General features: G+C 48.1%; 1 protein-coding gene across 1 annotated transcript in view; it reads left to right on the top strand.

The window, feature by feature from the left end:
- The window catches only part of ASB18 (ankyrin repeat and SOCS box containing 18), a 99,288-nt gene that overhangs the window by 29,057 nt on the left and 45,621 nt on the right, over positions 1-24,610 (top strand). The window contains exons 4-5 of the mRNA XM_020905505.2: positions 20,449-20,571; positions 24,303-24,570. Of these exons, the coding sequence (XP_020761164.2) occupies positions 20,449-20,571; positions 24,303-24,570 (391 nt within the window). The remainder of the gene's footprint in view (positions 1-20,448; positions 20,572-24,302; positions 24,571-24,610) is intronic.

Below are 24,610 nucleotides of genomic sequence, written 5' to 3'. Positions count from 1 at the left end.
ATCGGAGCCTGGCACTTCCGGGCAAGACCGGAGCCTGGCACTTCCGGGGGGGTGGTCATCCCTCTGCTCCTCCCTCCCCCAGCCCGCCTCACCCCTCCACCACCGCCGCGCCCCCTGTGCTGCCTTTCACTGGGGGTATAAGCAACCTGCAGAAGGCTTTAGGGAGAAACCAGCTCCTGCTTCTTCTTTTCCTTGGTGTTTCTGATACCTGGGCCCCAGTCAGGATGAGGGCCCAGCAACCGTGTGCCCAGAGAGCACTCCGCCTCTGTTCCGACCTTAGCTCTGCCTGGATGGGCCGGGTCCTCACTGAGAACGCACACGGTACAGGCATCAATCCAGAAGCCTGCACTGGGGCGCGGAGGGGACTCTGAACTCCTCCCCTGCGCTTTCCAGGAGTGCTGAGCTCTAGGTTCTGCATTTGCCCTCCCGAGCCAGCCTGCCCAGTGCCCGCTCCTGGGGTGACTTGGTGAATCGCGTCCTCCTGGCCCCAAGCTCTCTGACCCCTTGTTGGGTGCAGCTAAGGCCAGGCTCTGCGAGGAGCAGGGAGGGCAGAGTATTTGCTCCGGGGACCTGTCCCTGCCAGACGGCCCCTGTGATCTGGCTTCAACGTTGGGCTGAAGGCTCAGCTCCCAGGTGTCAGCTCTTACCTCTGGGCTTGCCCCTTCAGCCACAGGGAGTGGGGCTCCCACAGTGCCTCTGGAGACCCCATCGCTTGCCTGAGCCCTGCGTGCCTACGAGATGCCCTGGATCCCCGCCACCTGCTTTCTGCCGGGATTCTGGCTGGAGCGAGTAACCGCTCCTCTTTCACAAACCTATCCCAGTGGGTTAGGGCTTTGTATATTTGAAGTCCCTGAGTTAAAATTTCATCTCTTGTTCTTTAACAACAGGTGTGTGTGTGTGTGTGTGTGTGTGTGTGTGTGTGTGTTGGTCGCTCAGTCATGTCCAACTCTTTGCGACCCCATGGACTGTAGCCCGCCAGGCTCCTCTGTCCATAGAATTCTCCAGGCAAAATTACTGGAGTGGGTAGCCATTCCCTTCTCCAGGGATCTTCCCAACCCAAGGATCGAACCCGAGTCTCCTACCTTACAGGCAGATTCTTTTACCATCTGAGTTACCAGGGAAGCCCAACAGCAACCTTAATTTGTTCTTTCTTTATTCACTTTATTCTGGGGTGCGCTGGGTCTTCATTGCTGACCGCTGGGTTTCGGCATTTTCGGCGCACAGGCTTCTCACCACGGTGGCTCCTGTGGTTGCGGAGGGCGGGCTCTAGGGTTCCCGCTTCAGGAGTTGCTCCAGGACGGCTCTGGAGCGCAGGCTCAGCAGCTGTGGTGCACGGGCTTCTTTGCCCCGTGGCCTCTTGGCATTCCCTTGGATCTCCCCTGACCAGGGATCGAACCTGTGTCCCCTGTATTGGCAGGCAGATTCATAACCACTGGACCACCAAGGAAGTCCAGTCTGTTCTTTCAATTTATTTATTAAGTGGCAGAAATATTTTCACAATAGGACACACAGTCAGTGCTACACGTTAATATAAATTACAGGTAACATCTTACTATTTTAAATAGCTAAATGTCTCAGTATTAATAACATACTTTTATTAATCCAGGATAAAAATCTAGCCTATCCAACAAAAAGTAAAATGTCATTTATTTTCACGTTGCTGATTTCCCTGCACCATCTTTATTATCCCCACCCTTTTACTGCGCACTTGAAACCAATGAAATTTGTGTGAAGGGAGTCCTATTCCCTCCCACAGTGAACCTATAGGTTCTAAATCACACCCGTATATTCTTCTCCCTGCCCAAGGGCAGGGACAGGTCAGTGCTGCTGACATGCTCTAAGGACTTGGGCTTGTTCTGGGTTGTTTTCTATCAGGATGCTGGTAACTGAATGATTAAGTGCATGGCCTTAGGGCACATCCTGTTACCAGTGATTTTATTGCAGGGGAAGCAGTCTGGGCTTGAACCTGGGGTGGAGATGCATGAGGCCGCTGCCGCTCCAGCTGACGTGTGCGAATAGGATTTGAAGGCAACATGACAGGTTAGGAAAGAAGATCTAGTTAGGAGGTGATGGAAGGCGGGCACCCAGGTCCAGACAGTGGGCTAGATAAGTGACAAACAGAGATAAGTGACAAAGCTGAGAAACGCTTGGAAGGGTTAAGCGGGGAGCAGAGGACAGGGACACCAAGTCAGGCAGAAATCAGAAGGATCTATGACTGTGACGAGGTTTGAGCTTTTGCTGTGAGCCCAGCAGAACGAGGGGAGACTGGAAACAAGAATAACACACAGGATGGCACCCCAGGAGTGCAGAGCCCACCCGGTGTCATCACAGGTAGCCTGTCAGGTGCCTCAAGGAGCCTTGGAGTGAAAGGCGGGACGCTTCCAGCAGGAAGCTTGGGTTCTGCCACCCACGAGCTGTGTGGCCTCAGAGAAGTTGCATTCCCTCTCTGAGTCAGGGCCTTTACTTGTCACTAGTGCGTGAGGTTTGATTACTGCTTCCCAAGCAGGGGTCCCTGAGCAAAACTCCATGGAGGAGCAGACTTGGGACGCGGTCCCTGGAGACCCATGCTGTCGCAGGATGCTGGAGGACAGGGTAAAGGCTTGCGTGGTTTCACCAGCGGTAGGGGGGTGGGGTGGGAGTTGGCAGGTTTGGGGGAGGGATTGGTGGTTTGCAGACGCTCTTTGGGAAATATGGCTAGGATCACTGTTGAGGCCCCGTCCAGCTCCATGCTTCTCTCAAGCCATGATCCCCAAATCTCACTGTCTCGGCCTAAAATGGAATGATGCTGCCTTTTTCCAGAGTGTGGGAGTAAACGGGCTCTTTTCCAGGGGACGGGTAATTGTGAGTCGTCGGGCAACACACCTCAGAGGAGCAATAGCCGTTTGCATTCAGACGGACACGTGGGGGCTTTAGAACGTGTGGCGAGTGGTCAGAACTTGGGGCGACCCCTTGAAATGCCGTACTCATTGGGAGTGGATACAGGAAAGAATTTCAGTTCTCCCAAGGAGGAAGGCAAAGACCAAGGGATGATGAGCAGGAAGACAGGGAGGGACCCAGCAAGGGGCGGGCTCTGAAGATGCCCCCAGACCAGGAAAGACAGGGCCAATGATCAGGCTGAAAGGCATTTCAGGGGAAGGGGAGGCTCAATCGTCCACCCCAAGGATAGCCTTGGTTGAAAGAACTCCGAGTACTGTTTACAGGATGATAATTTGCAACAGTAAGATTAGTAGCCATTCTTTCTGCTTGTCAACGTAAATATCCATGGACGTGTTTTGCTCAGTGAGATCCCCGTGCTCGCATGTGAGCTTATTACTCCTGCAAAATAGAGCAGAAAAAAAATTATTATTTATTTCTGCAGATCCATGTCAGCATCCCAGTAAAAGCATAGGGAAAAGAGGTACCAGCCAGGAAAATGGCAGGAATGACGTGTTCTAGAGAACCCTTCAGGTGTACACGGGGCCCCTTACAGGGGGAAGAGGACAAAGGAACTTCAAAATTCAGCCTCAGCGGATAACAGGGCAAAGTGCCAAAAGTACTTGCCCTGCCTGGCCATGGGGCAGAAGAGTGGTCCTCAGTCAGGTTTTCCCTTAAACATGCAACTCCCCTGTGCCCTTGGGAAGCTGCCTGCTATCCTGCAAAGGTGTACCTGGGATGCCCCGTGGGGCGGGGAAGTGCATGGAAGTCTCTAGCTGGCATTCAATCCCAGTCAGACTCAGACTGGCCCGCTGTGAGGAACCAAGGAGGTTGTCCTGGAGCTGGGCAGTGTGTGTGTGTGTGTGTGTGTGTGTGTGTGTGATGAGGGGAACAAGCCTGAGCTCCAGTTCATCCACAATCTGCTCCCTCGTCTTTCCCACCTACCCCCTCCCAACAAAAACCTCCCCACCAGGACAAAACCCAGGCTCAACTAGACCGCCGTTTCTCCTAGATCCTATAGAAGGTCACTTCTCTAGAAAGCCCACTCTGCCCACCCAACACACAGACCCACCTCCTCCCACCACGAGAGCACAAAGCCCTCAGTCTCCATTTCTGAAACACAAAACCTTGCTGAGCTAATCTTTATACCCACTGAATGTTTCATTCTCAAATATGACCTCCTTGAGGTTAAGACCTTTGCTTGGTGTCCAGAGCCAGGCAGAAGGTCTTAGCCCTCTGTGTGTGTGCTCAGTCATTCAGTGGTGTCCAACTCTTTGTGTCCAACCAGGCTCCTCTGTCCATGGGATTCTCCAGGCAAGAATACCGGAGTGGGTGGCCATTTCCTTCTCCAGGGAATCTTCCTGACCCAGGGATTGAACTTGCGTCTCCTGCATCTCCTGCATTAGCGGGCAGATTCTTTACCACTGAGCCACCTTGGAAGTCTAAGAAGGGCTCAGAGTCTGGATGGCCTGGCTTCATGGGCAGGCCAAACTCCTTTGCTAACATTCAGCCAGGTGGACACAGTCTGCACTTCCACAGACATGGTTGGAGTGAACTCTTTCCACAAAGAAATATTTGATTCTACTTCCTGCTAAAGCCAAATTTGTACTGTTTAGTATTAGCAACAGTGGACACAGTCTGCATTTCCACAGACATGACTGGAATGAGTCATTCCACAAAGAAATATTTGATTCTGCTTTCTGCTAAAGCCAAGTCTATGCTATTCAGTATTAGCAACAATGGAATTATTTGACCTCACCTCTTTGCAATGCCTATCAGCTCACTGACTTGAGAGAACACAGCAAGGGAGAAAGGATGGCGGGGGAAGGGTGGAGAGACCCTGCTTGCCCCCCAAATGCATCAACTGTACAATTTGGTAACTGGTGTAATCAAACTACTTAAGAAACAACTGATTACTAATTGCTATTATTAAGGATGTCAGCATTCCATGATTTTGCTGCTGATATATTATATACAAGTCAAGATGCTACTTGAATTCTTGATTGAAATAGAAAAACTAGAGGCATTATGTTGTGTTTGGGGTAATGGTATTTAAGCATCTGGAGGCAAGTTAAAGAAATACTAATTGGGTTTTTATTAAGAGAGCTCATGCCGCCACACATATAGGTGGAGAATAAGTGTGGGTTAATGTGAGATGGACAAGGGCCCAATGGAGTCTGCTGGTGGAATTCAACTCTTCATTCAGTCAGCTCGATATTTAGCATGCCATGTGGTCAGGGCTACACCCACCTCCTTCTGCATGCAGGGGAAGATCCCCCACGGAAAACTCAACAGTTGAATATAAGTTAAAAAAGCACAACTCCCACCTTGGAGGACTCACATTTGAATGAATGACAAGAGCATGTGCATCGACAGTGTAATAGACAAGACAAGAGACTACCAGTGACGTGACCTGGGTTCAAACCTGGCTCTCCCACTGTCTGTGTGGTCTTTAACCTGTATGGTCTGTTCTTCTATCTGAACCCTAATTTCCTCGCTTAAAACTATAGGATTGTTGGGAATTCCCATGCAACCCAGTGATTAGGACTCAGAGCTTTAACTGCTGAGGCCCAGGGTTCAATTTTTGGTCAAGGAATTAATCCTGCAAACCACACTGTGCAGCAAAAAAAAAAGAAAGAAAGAAAAAATGGGATTAATGGGGTCATCTCTCAGGGTGCTTCCAAATGGAACAAACTGGAACTCTAAGACCAACAAGTGGTATTTTGGGAGATGGACAGTAACCCTGTTGCCTCCATGGGTGTGTAGAATGGGCCCCACTTTCATAGGGACCGTCGGCTCCGAGTCAGATGGGCAGGAAAGGTGTCTCCTGGTGAGAGGTGGGTTCATGAGCTTGATCACCAAAGAGCAGCAGCCTGGCCCAGAGCCAGCCTTCTTCTGATCGTTAGGAGAACAAGTCTGCAGACTAGAGCCTGTCCATGCTACAAGCAGCCCCAAGTGGAGACAATGATGGAGGAATCACGTGCAGTGAGGATTCCAGTAGGTCTGTTTCCCAAGGACTGCTGTCTTTCCCATTTTCCCGGCAGAGGAAAATGAGGCTCAGAGAGGTTGAGTTCCACATCTCAGGTCCCACAGCTGCAGAAGGGGAAACCCAGAGCTCTTCCCACCTATAATTGTCCTATGGCTGCATTCCTATAATTGTCCTATAGGCTGCATGCCTATAATTGTCCTATGGCTGCAGTCACAGACCGGGACACCCGAGTTCTCGCATTCCCTTACTGGGCCACAGTCAATTAGGAGCAGCACACAAACCGGGTATGTTCCCTGACTTACAGTCAAGGGTTCTTGACACAAACCCACCCCAAGACATGTAGCTGGAAGATCCATGAAAAATGTCCCCATGGAGGCTGTGACAACTCTTAGAATTTACATTACACACACACAAACAGGCACACATGCACGCAGACACAACATCAAGAGCATGGAGTCCATCACTTCAAATAGTTCAGAGTATTAAGAAACACTTTTTAAATAGTATTAAGAAATACTTTACAAATAATAAGAATATTAAGAAAAAAAACCATGGGTGAATGAGTGGGGTGTCTCGGCTGCAGAATAAAAACAAAAATGCCAGCAGGAAGTCAGTGATGGCGAGGCAGGATGGGGAGACATGGGCTCTGCTGTCTCGGCTGCAGTCCTGATCAGAGCATGTGGGGGCAGGGAGACCCTGCTCGAAGCAAAATGAAATTAAACCTTTCTAAGTACTTATAAATCAGCACCTAATGACACTATCCCACCACCAGCCGGAGCATTGCTCTTATTACTTTGATTCACAAGCCAGGAAAAGATCCGGAATTATGCACAAATTATTGTCCCATCTTCTTAATTAACGCTGATTGCAAAATTCTTGCTAAAGTCCTTGCTAACAGACTCAATTATGCGCTGCCTGAATTGATTCACCCAGATCAAGTGGAATTTATTAGAAATACACTTTCCTACAATAACATCAGATTATCTTTGAATATAGTTAAATTATTTAGGAATAAAATAGTTCCAGCAGCAGCCTTTGCTTTAGCTTCAGAAAAATGTCTCCCACCACCTAGGATGAAGATATTCCTTTGCTTTCCACCAGACACACACCCTAAGCTCTTTTTTTCCCCAGAAGCAGGTTGAATCGCTGTGATGAGATGAGATGTATGCCTTCGAGCTAATGGTCCAGCTTCAAAGCATATGGGCAGGAAGAAAAATCCTGCAGGGTCACGTCTCAGCTTCCCCCGGTATGAACCATCACTGCCTGTGGAACACGGTGAAATTGCAATTAGACTAAATCAGGATATTTTCAGAATCAAAATTGAGAAACAGGCTAATAAAGACATAATGTATGCTGATGACACACTTCTATTAGCATCATCCCCCACCCAGCACACTGGAGGGGTTCGAAAGAACAAAAAGAAAGGAAGATAAGAGGGAAGGTGCTTTTCTGCCTTTCCAGGAGGGCAGTGGTTCCTGCAATGGTACACCCTGTTCAGGATAAATATTCCAAAGAAACCAACTGGAAATAGCAAATGCACTACCCATAGCCTGGTACCAAATACTAAGCCCAGAACCTGGGCATTGAAAAGGGTCTGGGCTCATCCTAGTGGCTGTATCTGGGCACAGAGTAGGTACATAGTAAATATTAATAGACAAAATAACATATGGAAGACACTAAAAATCTCCTGGACTGTCCCTTGAAAGATGAATGTGCATCTGATGGGCTGTGATGGAAAGGAAGGGGCCCAGACAGAGGGAGCAGATGTGGAGCACACAGCCCACCCCCGCCAGGGAAGTGGGACCTGGCTGGAAACAAGGTGCGTAAGTCAGAGGAGAAGGAGGAATACCTGGGCGAGCAAGTTGGGATTGTATTGTGCGAGGCCACAAATTCTAGACATAGGTGTTTACATGTATTCGGAAAGGCAGTGAGGAGCCATTCAGCAATGGAATGAGATCATCTAATCTGGAAAATGTTATAAAGTCTTGCATAGGTAGGAAGGATAGAGGTGGAGAGACTGGTGCCCTGAGACCAGCTGCAAACACCCACTTCCCTCCTCCTTTTCCACCAGAGTCCCTGGGCAACACAAGGTGCCTGGCTGGAGAAAGAACAACACCATTCCTCCCTTGAAGCCGGGGTGGCCACGTTCTCATTAATAAAGGGCCAAACAGCAGATCCAAGATGGCAGAAGAAAGAGTCAGTGAATTTGAAAACAGATTAAAAGAAAGTATCCAGTCTGAAGATCAGAAAGGAAAACAATTGGAAATAAAATAAATGGGGGCTATGGGACAACACAGATCTGACACATTCAGACAGAATCCAAGAAAGAGACGAGAAAGAGAATGGAGCAGAAAAAGTGTTTAAAGAAACAATTGCCAAAGGTTTCCCAAGTTGGATGAAAGATATAAATTTACAGATTCAAGAAGGTTAGCAAGGGCTCCCCTGTTGGCTCAGTGGTAAAGACCCCTGCCTGCCAATGCAAGAGACACAAGTTCCATCTCTGACCCGAGAAGATCCCACACACTGGAGCAACTATTGAGCCTGTGCTCTAGATCCGGGGAGCCACAACTACCGAGCCCATGTGTCCTAGAGCCTGTGCTCTGCAACAAGAGGAGCCCCCACAATGAGAAGCCCTCAGTTCAGTTCAGTTCAGTCACTCAGTCGTGTCTGACTCTTTGCCATCCCATGGACTGCAGCACGCCAGGCCTCCCTGTCCATCACCAACTCCCGGAGTTTACTCAAACTCATGTCCATTGAGTCGGTGATGCCATCCAACCATCTCATCCTCTGTCATCCCCGTCTCCTCCTGCCTTCAATCTTTCCCAGCATCAGGGTCTTTTTCAAGAAGTCAGTTCTTCACATCAGGTGGCCAAAGTATTTCAGCTTCAGCATCAGTCCTTCCAATGAATATTCAGAACTGATTTCCTTTAGGATGGACTGGTTGGATCTCCTTGCAGTCCAAGGGACTCTCAAGAGTCTTCTCCAACACCACAGTTCAAAAGCATCAATTCTTTGGTGCTCAGCTTTCTTTACAGTCCAACTCTCACATCCATACATGACCACTGGAAAAACCATAGCTTTGACTAGACAGACCTTTGTTGGCAAAGTAATGTCTCTGCTTTTTAATATGCTATCTAGATTGGTCATAACTTTTCTTCCAAGGAGCAAGCATCTTTTAATTTCATGGCTAAGTCACCATCTGCAGCGACTTAGGAGAAGCCCGCACACGGCAACAAATAGCCCTCAGTCACCACAACTAGAGAGAAGCCCATACAGCGGTGAAGACCCAGCACAGCCAAATGTAAATAAATAAATAAGCAATGTTTAAAATAAAGAAGTTTACCAAGCCCAAAGCAGGATAGACACAAAAGAGAGAGAGAGACAGATGTGTGCCTGGTACCCGGATGCTCCACTGACTGTTGTTGAGTCAAATGTGCCATGAGATTTAAGAGCACATTTCACTGAAGTGAGGGGTGGAAAAGGTATGCAGAGAAAGATGCAATAACTTTCCTATTTGAGGTTCATGTGACTCTCCTGCCTGCAAGCCTGCAATCGTTCCTTATTGCGTATAGCAAAGGCTTGCAAACTGTTTGCTGAGGGTCAGCTACCTGTTTTTATAAATAAAGTTTTATTAGAACTCAGCCCTACCCATTCATTTACATGCTGTCCATGGCGGTTCTCATGCTACAATGGCAGAGCGGAGTCGTTACCGCAAAGGCCATAAGATGCACAAAACCTAAAATGTTTATTATCTGACACTTCACAAAAAAGGCCCAGCAACCCCTGTCCAACAATGAACAGTTCCAATTTTATAGCACGTGTCCGAGGGCTTAAAATATGTGCTGTGAACGAACCCACTCCACCACCTCTCCCGGCATCTCTTCACCCACCCTGTACTCCGGTGACTGGTCAATACGGGTGCTACTCACAGCCCACTGAGGGTAGGGCGTGTTCCATAAAGTGTTTGCTGTGACAACTGACAGTAAACCTTTAGAAACATTGACATCAACTTGACAGTTAACATAACACCCACATGTGTGATTACTGGACTTGGAATCCTGCCTTTTCTCCATTTAGTTTTTTCTTGTAATTAATTTTAATTGTATTCTGAAAAAGAATCACTCTATGACAAATTGGGACCAAAAAAAAAAAAAATCCTTGGACTGCCCTGGTGGTCCAGTGGTTAAGATTCTGAGCTCCCAATGTCCAGAGTGGGAGTTTGAGCATCCCTGGTCAGGGAAGAGCCTGTATGCCACATGGCCAAAAAATTTAAAAATCATTTTAAAAAAAGTTTAAATCCCTAGTCCTTCACCTGAGGTGGTTGAGAAACCCTGGTCTGCCCCTGGCCTCAGTGACACCCCCCCCCCAACCCCTCTCGCCCCTCCTGGCCTTGGGACAGGCCGTCTCTGCTGCCCCGTCTTCACCCACTCTGACGACATGCCCACGCATCCTTCCAGGTGGCCCAGTTCACAGCCAGGTGATGTGGCCTTGCAGGGTGTTTGCTGGGCATCCACACCTGTGAATGGGAGGGGAGAGGGCTGGATGGGCAGATGAGAGGTTGACCTGCAACCCGGGCCCCCCACCACATCTCGGCCAGGCCCCAGGGGAACGTTAGAACTGACCCGTGTCATGCTTTCCCCACATGAAGTCACCATGGCAGGACCCGTCTACGGGCTCCCTCGGTCTCTAGGTCTGCCCCACTGGGGGCTGTCCCTTCAGGAAGGAGGTGGCTCTCTCCCCAGAAGGAGCTCGCAGCGGAGCAACAAGTCATCCCTAATAGCAGCGTCTGGGCAGCGCACCTCTTTGTCTACCAAGGTCTAGGCCCTCAACTCTGATGCCCAGACCTGCTGGCGGTGGCTCACTTTCTCCCCAGGTCTCTGCTCTGCCTGCCTGGTCTCCTAAGCGCCCACCCTCCAGACTGCACCCTGGGCCCCACCAACACAGCCTTGAGGTCAAGGATGCTTGCCTCTCGTTCAGTGTGGGGTAACAGGACACAGGTCCCCCAGCGCAGGCCAAGAGATGAAAACGGACACCGTCGGGGACCATGAGCCATCTTTTCCTTCAATTCCCTCTGTACGTTACTCAGATGCCACCTTCGGAAAAAGCCTGTCCCAGACCTACCTCCTGTCATCCTGATAACGTCCGTGATCCATTCTCATCCTCACACCTGGACCCCTATCCGTCAGTGATCTCACTCCACTTGCCAGCTAATAGCCATCAGGCCCTGCTCTCTGCTAAGCGTAACCCTCCGTAAAGGCAAGGATTTCTACTCTGAGGCTCTGGAGGCCTCTGGCACCTGAAAAATGCCCCCATCCATGTACACTCAATACAGAGTGTTTCCGAATGGTATAGAAATTTACCCTTCCACCTGCAAACTCTGAAATATGTTTCACTAAACTCTTCCAAAACTTGATTCTTTAAAAAACCTTTCAGGGGACTTTCCTGGTGGGCTTTTGGTCAAGAATCCACCTTCCAATGCGGGGGACTCAGGTTCAGTCCCTAGTTGGAGAACTAAGATCTCACACACCGCAGGACAACTAAGCCCACTCACCACAACTACTGAGCCAGCATGCTCTGTAGCGTGTTCTCCAAAACAAGAGAAGCCTGGCTCCACAGCTAGAGAAGCCCCTATGGGCCACCAACTAGAGAACGCCCATGTGCCGCAACAAAGACCCAGCACAGCCAAAAATTTTTTAAAATTAAAAAACCTTTCACAATTGGATAGATGAAAAAGATCTCTTTTTCTAACTTGCATTTCACATTGGTAAAATTGGATGTTGTGTATATGTTTTGCAGTCATTTCTATTTCTTATCATGCCTTTTATTTTTCTGTTGGAAATTCAAAGTTCTCTCTCTTTTTTTTTTTTTTTGCAAACAGAAAAATAAGGTCAATGAGCTTTCAATCCATCAGACATCAGTGGGCAGGCTTTGCTCTGTGCAGAGTTGCAAAACAACCAAGAGACTACCGGGCGCACGCCCCTCCTCAACTGCAGGATCAGTAAGCTCCTCATTTCTAGGAGGGGTGTAAAGGATGATGAGATATAACCATCAGACCAAGCCAACTTCAGGAGAGAAGCATTTTGCTCCCTGTGTGAGATTCATAAAAAACAATCAGTCTGAACAGGCAATTTGTCTCAAGAGGCAGGAGCTGCAATTTTATCATGTAATTAAATCCCCATGACAGTTGTAAAGAAACGCCATCACCTTTATCAGGGAGAGCTTCAATGAGCTGCTCTCCTGCACGGTCCCCCAGAGCCTGTAAATGTCCTTCCAGGGCTGTTTACTCGTGGTTGTGCCCGCCGAGGACCAGGCTACTCCATCTCCCCCTCGGCCACCGTGAATGGCGGCGCTCAAGGGCACCTTCGCTTCTGAGCATCCAGAAGAGCCCTCCTGGCCTCTGGGTGAGAGCAGCTCTTGACCTTTGGATGAGATGGCATTCGTGATGAGAAGTGACCGTGTGGCTTGGCAGGGTCTGCCCTGAGCTGGGTAGTACTCTTTGGAAATAAGTTAGCGACACCCACCCCCCGCCCCTATTGTATTCTTCCACATGATGGGAATGAGATTTCTTAATAATGTGAAATCAGTACAGACAATTTAAGTCATTATTAATAGATACACTTGATCTGAGGAAGTACGATGCTTTAATGTTTTGTTAAATGAGGTGTGCTGTGCTAACATTGTTATTTGGAGAGAAGGTTAGGATACGTCCATGTTTTGGATGCTATGTCTGTGTGACTGGCTTCAGTGAGTGTGGATGTGTCCAGGGCTCTTAAAAGCAGAGTGTTACAGGACTTCTCTGGCCGTCCAGTGGCTAAGGCTTCACCTTAAGGCCCAGGGGGTGAGGGTTCGATCCCCAGGCTGAGAGCTAAGATCCCACATACTTCCTACCGAAAAACAAAACATAAAACAGAAGTAATATTGTAATGAATTCAATAAATGCTTTTAAAAAATGGTCCTCAAAGAATCCAGAGCCTTCCATACCTGCCCAGCTTATTATTTTTAAGAAATGTTTTTAATTTTTTTGTGACTTGCTTCTTTCACTTACATATTTTTTGATGTATAGTTGATTTGCAACATTGTGCTACTTTCACAGCAAAGAGATTCAGTTATACATCCATATATATATTATTTTTCAGATTCTTTTCCCTTTTAAGTTATTACAAAATTTTGAGTATATAGACTTCCCTGTGCTGTACAGTAGGTTTTTGTTTATCTATTTTATATATAGTAGTGTGTATGTCAATCCCAAATTCCTAATTTATTCTCCATGGTAACCCTTGGTAGCCCTAAGAGGAAAATTGCTGTCATTTTAAAAAGCTTTAGGGAGGGGAAATGAAGGAGGAGTGGCCTTTACAAATTAAAAAAAGGAGAGTGAGGATCAAAAACCATGTGAAAGGAAACCCATAGTAAGACGGAGCTACCGTGCCCAGCAGGGTGTGTATGCTTAGTCGCTCAGTTGTGTCTGCCTCGGTTTGACCTCATAGATTGTAGCCCCCCAGGCTCCTCGGTCCACGGGACTCTCCAGGCAAGAATGCTGGAGTGCTGGCCATGTCCTCCTCCAGTGGGTCTTCCTGACCCAGGGATCGAACCTGCTTCTCCCTCACTGGCAGCAAATTCTTTACCACGGAGCCCCCTGGAAGGCCCGAGCCAGGTGGTACGAATGTGAGACTTAGTCCCTGGGCATTTACAGAAACGATTCATGCAGGAAGCAGAAAACTGACCAGGATAACAGGATGATACATTGGCATATTTGAGAAAGTGCTCAGACTTTCATGATGTCCCCAAAGGGGATGACATCTTGCCCCAGTGTGTCCATTTACTTGGACACTGGACCCCAGAAGGAAGCTAGACCTTGGCCTAACAGCCTAGGAAAGAATCCACACAGTAGCCCTCTTCCAAGAGCACATGGAAACCATGCCTTGTGGCCCAAACACATGGAATGTCGAAGCCCCAAATAAGCAGGCTGACCCTGTAACAAACCCCCTAGCTTCACATTTCAGGCTCAGCTGGGTTTTCCACAGAATATCATCAGAACTCATCCTCTGATGAAAAGAAAATCAATCATTCATCAATTCAATGGCAGGATGCAAAGACCCTGATATCACATGAAAATAATAATTACCATTTAAACACTAGCTTTTGTTTATCTCATTATCATTGCAAGGTGGATTTTTTTTTTCATATCATTTGATTGAGAAGCAAAAATTCCCTCTTGTTAGCTACCAATGCTACAAGCCTTCGTAGGGGGAACAGTTTTTGTGTCTCTCACAGAAAAAACATTACACTTGTAAGTCCCTAACATATTCTCTACAAAGCTATATTCACATCCAGTGAACTACCTGGTCAGCCCTTAGAGAGATTTAGTCTGTTCAGATTCTGGGCTTCCCTTTCGAGCAAGGGCTGCATGTTAGAGGCATCTGGAAAGTCTCTCACTTGGCTGATTCTCAGGCTGTACCCTCCAACCAATTACATCAGAATCTCTCAGGCATCCGTGTTTATAAAGCTCCCGTGATTCCGGAATTCAGCAATGCTTTACATGTACCATGTATGTTATTTCTCCAGTTTGCAATTTTTAGCAAGATTTTCCTCAAAAATGACTCGTATTTTTTCCCTCTTCTCTGAAAGATTTTCAACCTTATCTATGCCTACCATATCTATGCCTACATCTCACTGTATTTTAATGAGATAAACATGTCACAAAATAAAATTATCTTAGTCCACCCTGACTTCTTCCTAGTGACCCCAGAGCTCCAAGTGCCCCCACTTCTTTTCTAAATACTCCCAATCCACCCTTTTCATGATCCATTTAGGGACCTTGCCCAAGACTGATGTCAGTTCAGGCTTTGAGGAATCAAGTTCTCTTCCTATTTGAAAACTAAAATTCTCATCTCTTGGTCCTTCTTCTGTTTTATTCAGTTCCTCAAAGATTTTGACAATTGCTGAGCAGCTTTGTACGTAAATTCACTCTTGAAAGTAACTGTTTTTCATATCAACTGAAGCAGGCAGAGAAGATTAGTCATGGGTTGCATCTTGAAGGCTATATGTTGCCTTTAAAGGAAGCTGAGAAGGTGAGAGTGATGAAAATGAGATACAGACAGTCCTCTGCCTATAATTTAATAGAATTATTTCATTTTTTGATATTGAGTTGTATGAATTCTTTATATATTTTGGATATCTTACCAGACATCTCATTTGCAAATATATTCTTTCATTCAGCAGGTTGCCTTTCTGTTTCGTTGATGGTTTTGATGTGCAAAAGTTTTCTAGTTTGAATAGGTCCCATTTGTTTTTGCTTTTGTTGACCTTGCCATAGGAGACATATCCAAAGAAATATCAGTTAGACTGATGTCAAAGAAGTTACTGCCTATATTTTCTTCTAGAAATTTTATGGCTTAAGATCTTATATTTAAGAGTTTAATTCATTTTGAGTTTATTTTTGTATATGGTTTAAGAGAGTGGCCCAGTGTCATTTTTCTCCTTGTAGTTGTTCAGTTTTCCCAAAGTCATTTATTGAAGAGATGTTTTCACATCACATACCCTTCATCCCTTGTTGTAGATTCACTGACCATACGTGCATGGGTTTATTTCTGGGCTCTCTATTCTTTCCACTGTTCTATGTGTCTGTTATTGTGCCAGCACCATACTGTTCTAACTATGTAGCTTTCTAGCTAAAGCTGTAGTAATTAAAGTCTGAGAGTATGATACCTCCAGCTTTATTCTTCCTCCTAGAGATTGCTTTGACTGGGAATTCCCACATGTCCAGTGGTTAGGATTTGGTGCTTCCACTGGGGCCAGGGTTCAATCCCAGGTTGGGGAACTTAGATCCTGCGAGCCTCTAGGTGTGGCCAAGAAAATAAAATTTAGGAAATATAAGGATCGCTTTCGTTCTTTGAGGTCTTTTGTGGTTCTATACAAATTTTAAGATAATTTTTTCTAGTTCTGTGGAAAATGCCATTGATGTTTTGATAGGGATTGCATTGAGTCTGTATATTGCTTTGCATAGTATGAACATTTTAACAATATTGATTCTTCCAATTCATGAGCACCAAAAATCTTTGTTTGTTGTCACCTTCAGTTTCTTTCCTCAATGCCTTTCCATTTTCTGAGTACAGATCTTTTACCTCCTTAGGTAAGCTTATCCCTAGGTATTTCATTCTTTTTGACACAATTGTAAATGGGATTGTTTCCTTAATTTCTCTTTCTGATTGTTCATCTTTAGTGTATAGAAATGAAAAAGATTTCTGTATATTAATTTTGCATCCTGCAACATTACTGAATTTATTTACTGATTCAAGTACTTTTTTGGTAAAAATCTTTGGAGTTTCCTATATATAGTCTTATGTCATCTGCAAATAGTAACAATTTGACTTCTTTCTTTCAATTTAAATGCATTTTATTTCTTTTTCTTGCCTAATTGCTGTGTCCAGGACTCTGTGTTTCTTGAGGGTAAATACCTTTTTGTCCCTGAATCCCCCAAACCTAGCAACACATCCTAGAACATAGTATTACACAAATGATTATTGAATGAATAGGTTGAATGAATGGGTGGACTTTGGGCCTTTGGTGGGGGCTTTTTTGTTTGTTTGTTTACTTTGACTTTTTTGATGTCATAGTCACACATACAGCTCTTTTTCTTTAAACAACAACGACCCTGCTATGCTCCTGATAATCTCTGTGTCCTACTTATGAAACCAATTCCATCTACCATAAGTTATTTTTAAAAAGCTCTCACAAAGAACCAAGTCTGTTTCTGGACTACTATTCCCTACCCACTGAAAGCAAGCTTGGGTATTTAGGGCACTGTTGACAAATATAACACTTGGAAAGCTAAATTTAGCATAGAACACAGGGTAGAATGGCTCTTATCACTGGACTCACCTCCAGGTTTCCACCCCTTTTAAAAATAACCCATACAACATGCATCAGGTACAGAAGAATGCTCCAGTTTAAAGCACAGGCTCCAGCTGGATCCTGGATTATAGTTGTACATGAAAAGTCTTTCAGAAATGTATCTATTTACAAACTATCGGTATGAGAATATAACAGGGCAAAATGGCTATGTTTAAAGAAATGAGATATCCAAAGAATTAATATTGCTATTGAAATGAATAGGGCAATGACATAATCGGGAAATGAAAAGGGAAGAGTCAAAAATTTTATTTAGTGGACATTCTTGAAGGGAAATGGTCTTCCCAGTGATGCATCATTCTCTGTACGCTGCTGTCTCTTGTGTCCAATGAAGTCTGTGTGTTCCTTGCAAACATGATCTATATACTTTACCGTTGCATTTTCCGCAGCACCCAGCAGTGTTCGCAGTTACCCCCATCCCCTACGCTGTCTGCCATCCACATGAGCTCTTCAGCCTTCAAGACACAGTCAGCTCAACCTATGTGCCAGGACAGATGAGCAGACAGACAGCCACACCTCTCCTGTCCAGCACCCTGCAGTCCCCTTCCGTAGAGGAGGTGTGGGCTTTACCGTTGAAAGAAGCTCCAGGCCTTGGGTCAGCCTGTGGAATACATTCATGCCTGGAAGTCAGGTCTATGATGAGGGTAAAACACATCTTTATTAAGTCATGCTGCTGTTTAGTTGCTAAGTCAAGTCCAACTCTTTGTGACCCCAGGAACTGCAACCTGCCAGACCTCTCTGTCCGTGTCGTACTAAAATATTCTTGCCTGGCCCAGGCAAGAATATTGTTATTGTAGTAGGCTGCCATTTCTTTCTCCAGGGGATCTTCCCTACCCAGGGATCAAACCTGTGTCTCCTGCATTGCAGGTGGATTCTTTACCGCTGAGTCATAAGGGAAGTCCCCTTATTAAATCACGAAAGCCAGTGTTAGTTGCTGAGTCGCGTTCAACTCTTTGTGACCCCGTGGACTGTAGCCCGCAGACTCTTCTGTCCATGGGATTCTCCAGGTAAGAATATTGGAGCGGGTTGCCATGCCCTTCTCCGGGGGATCTTCCTGACCCAGGGATCAAACCCGGGTCCACATTACAGGAGGACTCTGAGCCTATCTGATACAGCCTATCTGAGCTACCGTAAGAGCCTCCAATTTCCTGTCCACCCTTTACTGAAAGTTCCACTAAGAAAGACCCAGGGTCCTCTGCTGGGTCCCCCTTTTCATGGAAAATCTTGATGAAAGGGGAACCCCAGGGAATATAGGGCCAAAATAAAGGCCCAACACAGAGATCCTGCTCAGGCTTCAGAAGGGCTTAAAGAGAGTAGGGAAGGTCAGTGGGCTGCTCTGGGGAGTGGAGGAGACTGAGAGAGAGGCACGTGAGAAAAGAGGGTGCTTAGGAAGTCCAGATGCGACTAAGGAGGGGCTGCCTCATGAGCCCTGTCCCTTGATGTCAGAGCTTTTTTCCCTGCTGTCTCTCTGCTGGGTGTTTGTCTGCAACACCATGCAGCGATGGGTCCCTAGGCTACCACTGGTATCCAGAGGATGGCGGCCACTGATATCTCCACTCCCTCCCCTCGAGTCTCTGTGCCTAACTCTCCTGGGCACCGGCTCCACAGCTTCCCCTCTGAGGACCAGGCAGCCCCCTCCTGCCACCTTCCTCCCTGCAGCCTCTGGGCACGTGCTTTGTTACAGCTCACAGCTTCCTGGAGCCCCACTGCACTGGCCCTTCCCAACTTCCTGGCAGGGGAAAACCAAGAACTGGAAAAATATGTGAGAACTGGGTTTTATCTATGCTACAAGAAAAAATAACCTCATTAGTCTTTGTTTAAATTTTTTATTGAAGTATAGTTTATTTACAATGATTCAGGATTACAGCAAAGTGATTCTGTTTTATATATTACATATGTGTGTGTGTATACATATATATATATATATATACATATATATTCCTTTTCAGATTCTTTTCCATTATAGGTTAATACAAGATATTGAATATAGTTTCCCGTGCTTACAGACTTGTTTATCTGTCTTATATGTAGTAATGTGTATCTGTTAATCCCAAATTCCTACATGCATACATGACAAGTCACTTCAGTTGTGTCCGACTCTTTGCAACCCCATGAACTGTAGCCCACCAGTCTCCTCTGTCCTTGGAATTCTCCAGGCAAGAATACTGGAGTGGGTTGCCATGCCTGCTCCAGGGGATCTTCCCAATCTAGGGATCAAACCCATGTCTTCTGTGACTCCTGCATTGCAGATGTATTCTTTATCGCTGAGCCATTAATCCCAAATTCCACCCTCTTTTCCCACGTGCCTCTCTCTCAGTCTCCTCCACTCCTAATTTTATTCCTAATTTATCCTTGTCCCTACTTTAACCTTTGGTAACCATAAGCTTGTTTTCTATGTCTGTGAGTCTAACTTCTTTTTTTATAAATAAGTTAATTTGTATTATTTTTTTGGATTCCACATATAAGTGATATATTGCTTTCTCTGTCTGACCCACTTCACTTATGGGGTGATGCATGATAATCTCTAGTTCCATCCATGCTGTAACAAATGGCGTTCATTCTTTTCTATGGCTAATATTCTTATTATATATGTGTGTGTATGTGTGTGTGTGAGTGTGTATACCCACATTATCTTCTTTATCCATTCATCTGTTAATGAACATTTAGGTTGCTTCCATGTCTTGGCTATTGTATGTAAATAGTGCTACTATGAACACTGCAGTGTATGTATCTTTTTGAATTAAGAGTTTTCATCTTTTCTGAACAAATGCTCAGGAGTGGAATTGCTGGGTCATATGGTAACCCCATTTTTAAACCTTATTAATGTTTAGACAATAAAATAAGCCCTGAACTAGTAGCCAGTAACTAGTGAGTTACTAAGAAAGAGCTGTTACCATTCATTAAAAAAAACCGTGGCATCTCTCATCTTCAGCAAGAGAGGCACTTCTTGGGATCAGTTCTCAACAGCTGGAAGAAACCTGCAGGCCCCAGATAATGGTGCCTTTGGGAATCCCCGGTCTGTCCTACCATGGGGCCTCCACCCGGGACACCTGTGCAGACCTGGTCATTCGCAGTGTCCGGCTGGGTCTCCCTGACACAGCCTCAGGGCTGACACCGCGCTCAGAACACACATCCGCTCATCACTGGCCACAGCAGCTAAGGAAGAGGATGAAATAAAAGAAGCCATCCTACACAGCAGGAAAAAGCTGCCCGCCTATTTCAGGCTGTCTGCCCGCGTGTTGTGGCGAGCTGTTTGGGAGACACACAGATGGGCCTGACTCTAAAAGTTCACATGTATACAATCGCAAGGGGGTGGCTGAGCTCTTTGGCGTCTTGGTGGTCACATGATGCTGGTCATACCGAGTGACGGTTATCACATCAGAGCCCACAGGAGTTATAAATACACCACCACCCAGCCTCAGCTGGATGACAATTGAGTAATGACAATAGAAATAGCTCACACTCCGAAAGACCATCTTTCCCCTTCCTGGAGAGCTTTTCTGAGATCATCAGCATTGCAATGGACAGACAGCCAGAGCCAGTTAGAGGGAGGCTTCAGATCTTTCAGAAGATGGAAAAAGAGCCTCAAGCAAGAGCTGGGTCGCCGGTCCTCGAGTACCACGCTGCCTTGGTCACAGGAGACCTGGAGCATCTGAAGCCCCTCATGGACAAGTTCTTCCAGGATGCCAACGTGGTGTTTGAGATCAAGAAGGACGAGATGGTGTGGCAGGTGAAATCCCCGGCCACGTTTGGCCTGTCAGGTACCTTCACTCTTTTAAAGTCCTGTTATTTTTACAGAGCTGCTAACACATGTCTGAACTTATAGCTGCAGCGTGTAGACTGCTCACCAGGGTGCTGCATTTAACATGCTTGAAACAAAGACATCGACAAGCCAAACTCTGCGTGCACGATTTTTCAGGCAGTTTCTAGGTGATCAGATATGAGCGATCAGATTGGAAAAGCCAAACAGTGGGTGAGGAGTGCCCGTGCGATGCTGGAAGTGGCCTCTTGTCTTTAAAAAGAGATCTGGTTTGGGTGTTGATCTGCCAGAGCCTGGATCTGGCAGCCAGGGGGTTGGGAGATAAAGCACACCCTCCTTCGAGTGTGCCTGGAGCGGGCCCCCGGCGGGCAGGGCTGCACATTTCCTCTGTGAATCTGTGAACTCCAGGGCAGAAGCGGGCACAGAGCCAGCCCTGGGCAGGGTGAGCCCTCAGGAGACACTCCTCCTGGACCCCAGGGCAGCCCGGGAAGGGGGAGGAGAGGGGAGAAACCAGAGGGCCTCAAGTCCTATATGCCTGCATTCTTGCCGCCTGGACGCTGTCGCTATGCACCGGGCGGGCAAACATGCCCCCAGGTAGAGAGAAGCCCACTTGCCCCCATCTGGGGTGGACGGACTAGCTGACCACCAGGCTGCAGCGTGGCTTCCTTGGCTGGAGCTCTGCCTGGCCACCATTCCGCCCCTGCCTCCCGATGCCACCTGTTTACCAAGAGGGTCCACATGTTGGAACCCGTGAGGATGCAAGGCTCTGTGATCAGCGGGCCAAGGGCCAGGGCCCCGTGCTCTTGACTCGTGAGCTCTGGCAGACCAAGAATGAGGAATGGTGATTTCCAGAGCACTGACACAGTCTGCCTGCACCTCACACGGGGAGAAGGGAGTAAACCCAGACCCTGCCAAAGGGCTAAGCAGCTCAGGGCAGCCAGCGAGGCGGCAGGGGCTGTGGGAAAGCGAGCACAGGTCTAGTCTGGGCACAACCCCTCCCAGCCAAAGGCACCCCAGCGCCTTTCCAGGTCTCCTCTCCCTCACCTGTCTCAGATCCTGTCCCAGACGGGGCATGCATCTTCCTCCAAAGGGCTATGGGACGATCCAATCAAGAATGCCAACTGCCTGAATGTCTGATTAATGTATTTTTTAATCACATGTCTCATGGCCCTGGACACACTGGCAACATGCTGGAATGATGTAATTTCAGATAGATATTAATGTCAGCTCGTGGTCTGAATCAAAGTTTCCTTCCTCTTTACCGCCTTAATCTTTCCACCCCTAAGTGTGCTGTTTTTCTGTGGCACAACTGTACGACAGGAAATCAGAGCACCCTGGCAGGGAAGGGATGTTGAGTTATTACCGAGCAAAGGGCAGCCCGGAGCGTTGGTGCTGGCCCGTGGCCTCAGCGCAGGCTGGGAAGACAGGATGGACGCTGCAGGCCTCCACGTCTTTCAGCTCAGCCACCTGACTGCTCCACACTGGTCCAGCAGCAGAGATGACCCAGCCCAGGCTGAGAACAGGGGCCCCCATACTTCCTGCGGCCAATTCAGCGCCTCGTGAAGGGAGCCGTGGGGAAGGGAAGACACAGGTTCACAGTCGCCAGCCCCTGGGTGCCACACCCACGATGGAATGCTGGCCCCCTGGAGCTTGTGGTCCCAGGAGACCATTCCCATGGAGGATGATGCTAAGGAGTAGCTCAGATGGTAAAGAATCTGCCTGCAATGCAGGAGACCCAGGTTCTATCCCTGGGTGGGGAAGATCCCCTGGAGAAGGAAATGGCAACCCACTCCAGTACTCTTGCCTGGAGAATCCCATGGACAGAGGAGCATGGGGTCCCAAAGAATCAGACACGACTGAGAGTCTAACACTTTCATGCACACACTTTTCACACATCACGTGGAGGGAAGCCTGCTTCTGTTTTGCTCCTGGTGGCAGAGCCTGGAGCAGGGGAGGGGATTATAAGAAGCGGATTGCTGATTCAGGTTTCTGGACTGAGAGAGCTGCCTCAGAAGGGGATTCTCTCGGAGGCCCGATAGAAGCTCATCACCATCTCCAGGGACCTGGAGAAGGGGGCTGGCCCTAAGCTACGACACAGCTAAATGGCCATCCACGGCCTCTTCCTGTGAGTCCAGGGGAAGACTTTGGCATCTTGGCTGGGTGAACAGAGCTGCTGATGGTGGGTGGAGTAGAGCTGGGAACTTAGCATGCCCTAGTAAATGGAGCACCTGCTTCCTGGCCCCTCAGTACGTAAACTTCCTATCTAGGGAAAATGAGTAGAATTGAGGAGGAGGGGCTGGCCCCTACAAGAATGTATTCTCACCTGGAGAATTCCATGGACAGAGGAGCCTGGCAGGCTACAGTCCATGGGGTCACAGAGAGTCGGACGCGAATGTAGGTCACTGTTATCAAGGGCCAGATCAATGCCTCCATCAAATCAGACCCAGTGAAGACAGGGGTCAATGTAGGACTACATCCCCGGGGCCTCCGGCCACCATCACCCACCACCAGGATGACAGGCCCCTCTTCTCCCAGCAGTGCACAACCTCCAGGCTGGGCCTTGGGGACCCGGGGTCAGGCTAGAACCCTGCACTGCATTGAGGTAGGTAATTATGAGTGGTTTCAAAACTGCTCAGCATGGGTCCCATGAAGGAGGTGGCCTGTGAAAAGGGTCTCCTCCACAGCTCATTACAGCCACGGTATCGATTCTTCCATCATTATCAGAAGGCATCCCTGCCATGTGAAATCCTGTCCCTTGAAGTGTATTCACCAGGGACAGCTCTCCCCATTTCCAGGAGCGCTCGTGGCTGCTAACAACCTTCCACGGGCCTTTTGAAAGCCCAAAGTTTTCAGAGAAGTGAAATGTATAGCTCCTGCTCCATTCATCCTTCAAGAAAGAGCAACCTTACACACACACAGACACACACATGCGTGCACACACAAAACCCTAAAAAGCGCAAAGAAACAAACCAGGATTGTGCTCAATGCAGACCACCACATCAAACAGTGCTTCTGAAACCCGGCCACTTCCAAGACAACTAAACTTTCTGAGTCCTTTTCTTGAGCAGCCTTGGTGATGTGGGTCAGTTTGTTTTGTCTGTTGTCTTCTCCTCTTAATGATAAAGGGGGTGAAATCGGGGTCTCAAAAAGAGAGGGCTTGGATTCCAGAAAAATCCACAGCTCACTTTCCACCCTCAGCTGCCCCAGTTCAGAGCCTGGAAAGTGTGAATTCCACCTTGAATGCTCCTGCTTGTTCAGCTTTTTAACTCCTCACATCTTCCCTGAGTCCCCAGTCACCCTCATATTTGGCAAAACCCTCTTGCTTGTTAGAAACACCCCGCTGCCCGCCGCGGCCCCGATCTCTTGGGGTTGGTTTCAGTCTCTTTCTGTCGCTTCTCTCCCGCAGGTCTCCACCCCTGCCCTCTCCGGGTGGCTCTCTGTGCTGGGTCGCCCTCGCTTCCCCCCACACTGCCTTCCCTCGCTGTCTCTCTGCCCCTCTCTGTCAGGCCTCTTACACCTCTGCCCCCGAGACCTCACTCCATCCCTCGTCTGTGGTCCAGTCGGATCTCACCGGTTTCTCTGTCCCCAAGCCCCGAGGATCTTTGCGTAGCTCCCCACATGCCCACCTGGCCCCTCCTCCTAACAGGTGGTTTCCCTCTATTTCAGTTTTAACGGACACCGCCCCTCACGAGCGCCCCCCTTTCACCTGCCTTCTCCCCACTCGATCCCCAGGCCTGTGGACCCTGGAGTACCAGCGCGAGCTCACCACGCCCCTGTGCATCGCCGCGGCCCAGGGCCACACAGCCTGCGTGCGCCACCTGCTCGGCCGCGGCGCCGACCCCGACGCCAGCCCCGGCGGCCGCGGCGCCCTGCACGAGGCCTGCCTGGGGGGCCACACGGCCTGCGCCCGGCTGCTGCTGCAGCACCGCGCCGACCCCGACCTGCTCAGTGCCGAGGGCCTGGCGCCCCTACACCTCTGCCGCACGGCCGCCTCGCTCGGGTAAGGACCCGGGGCCCCGCCCCCGGCCCCGACCCCGACC

This window comes from Odocoileus virginianus, unplaced genomic scaffold (genome assembly GCF_023699985.2).
Source record: "Odocoileus virginianus isolate 20LAN1187 ecotype Illinois unplaced genomic scaffold, Ovbor_1.2 Unplaced_Contig_4, whole genome shotgun sequence".
Classification (NCBI taxonomy): Eukaryota; Metazoa; Chordata; class Mammalia; order Artiodactyla; family Cervidae; genus Odocoileus; species Odocoileus virginianus.
Note: the sequence above shows the minus strand (reverse complement) of the source record. Positions and strands in the feature narration are given on the sequence as shown.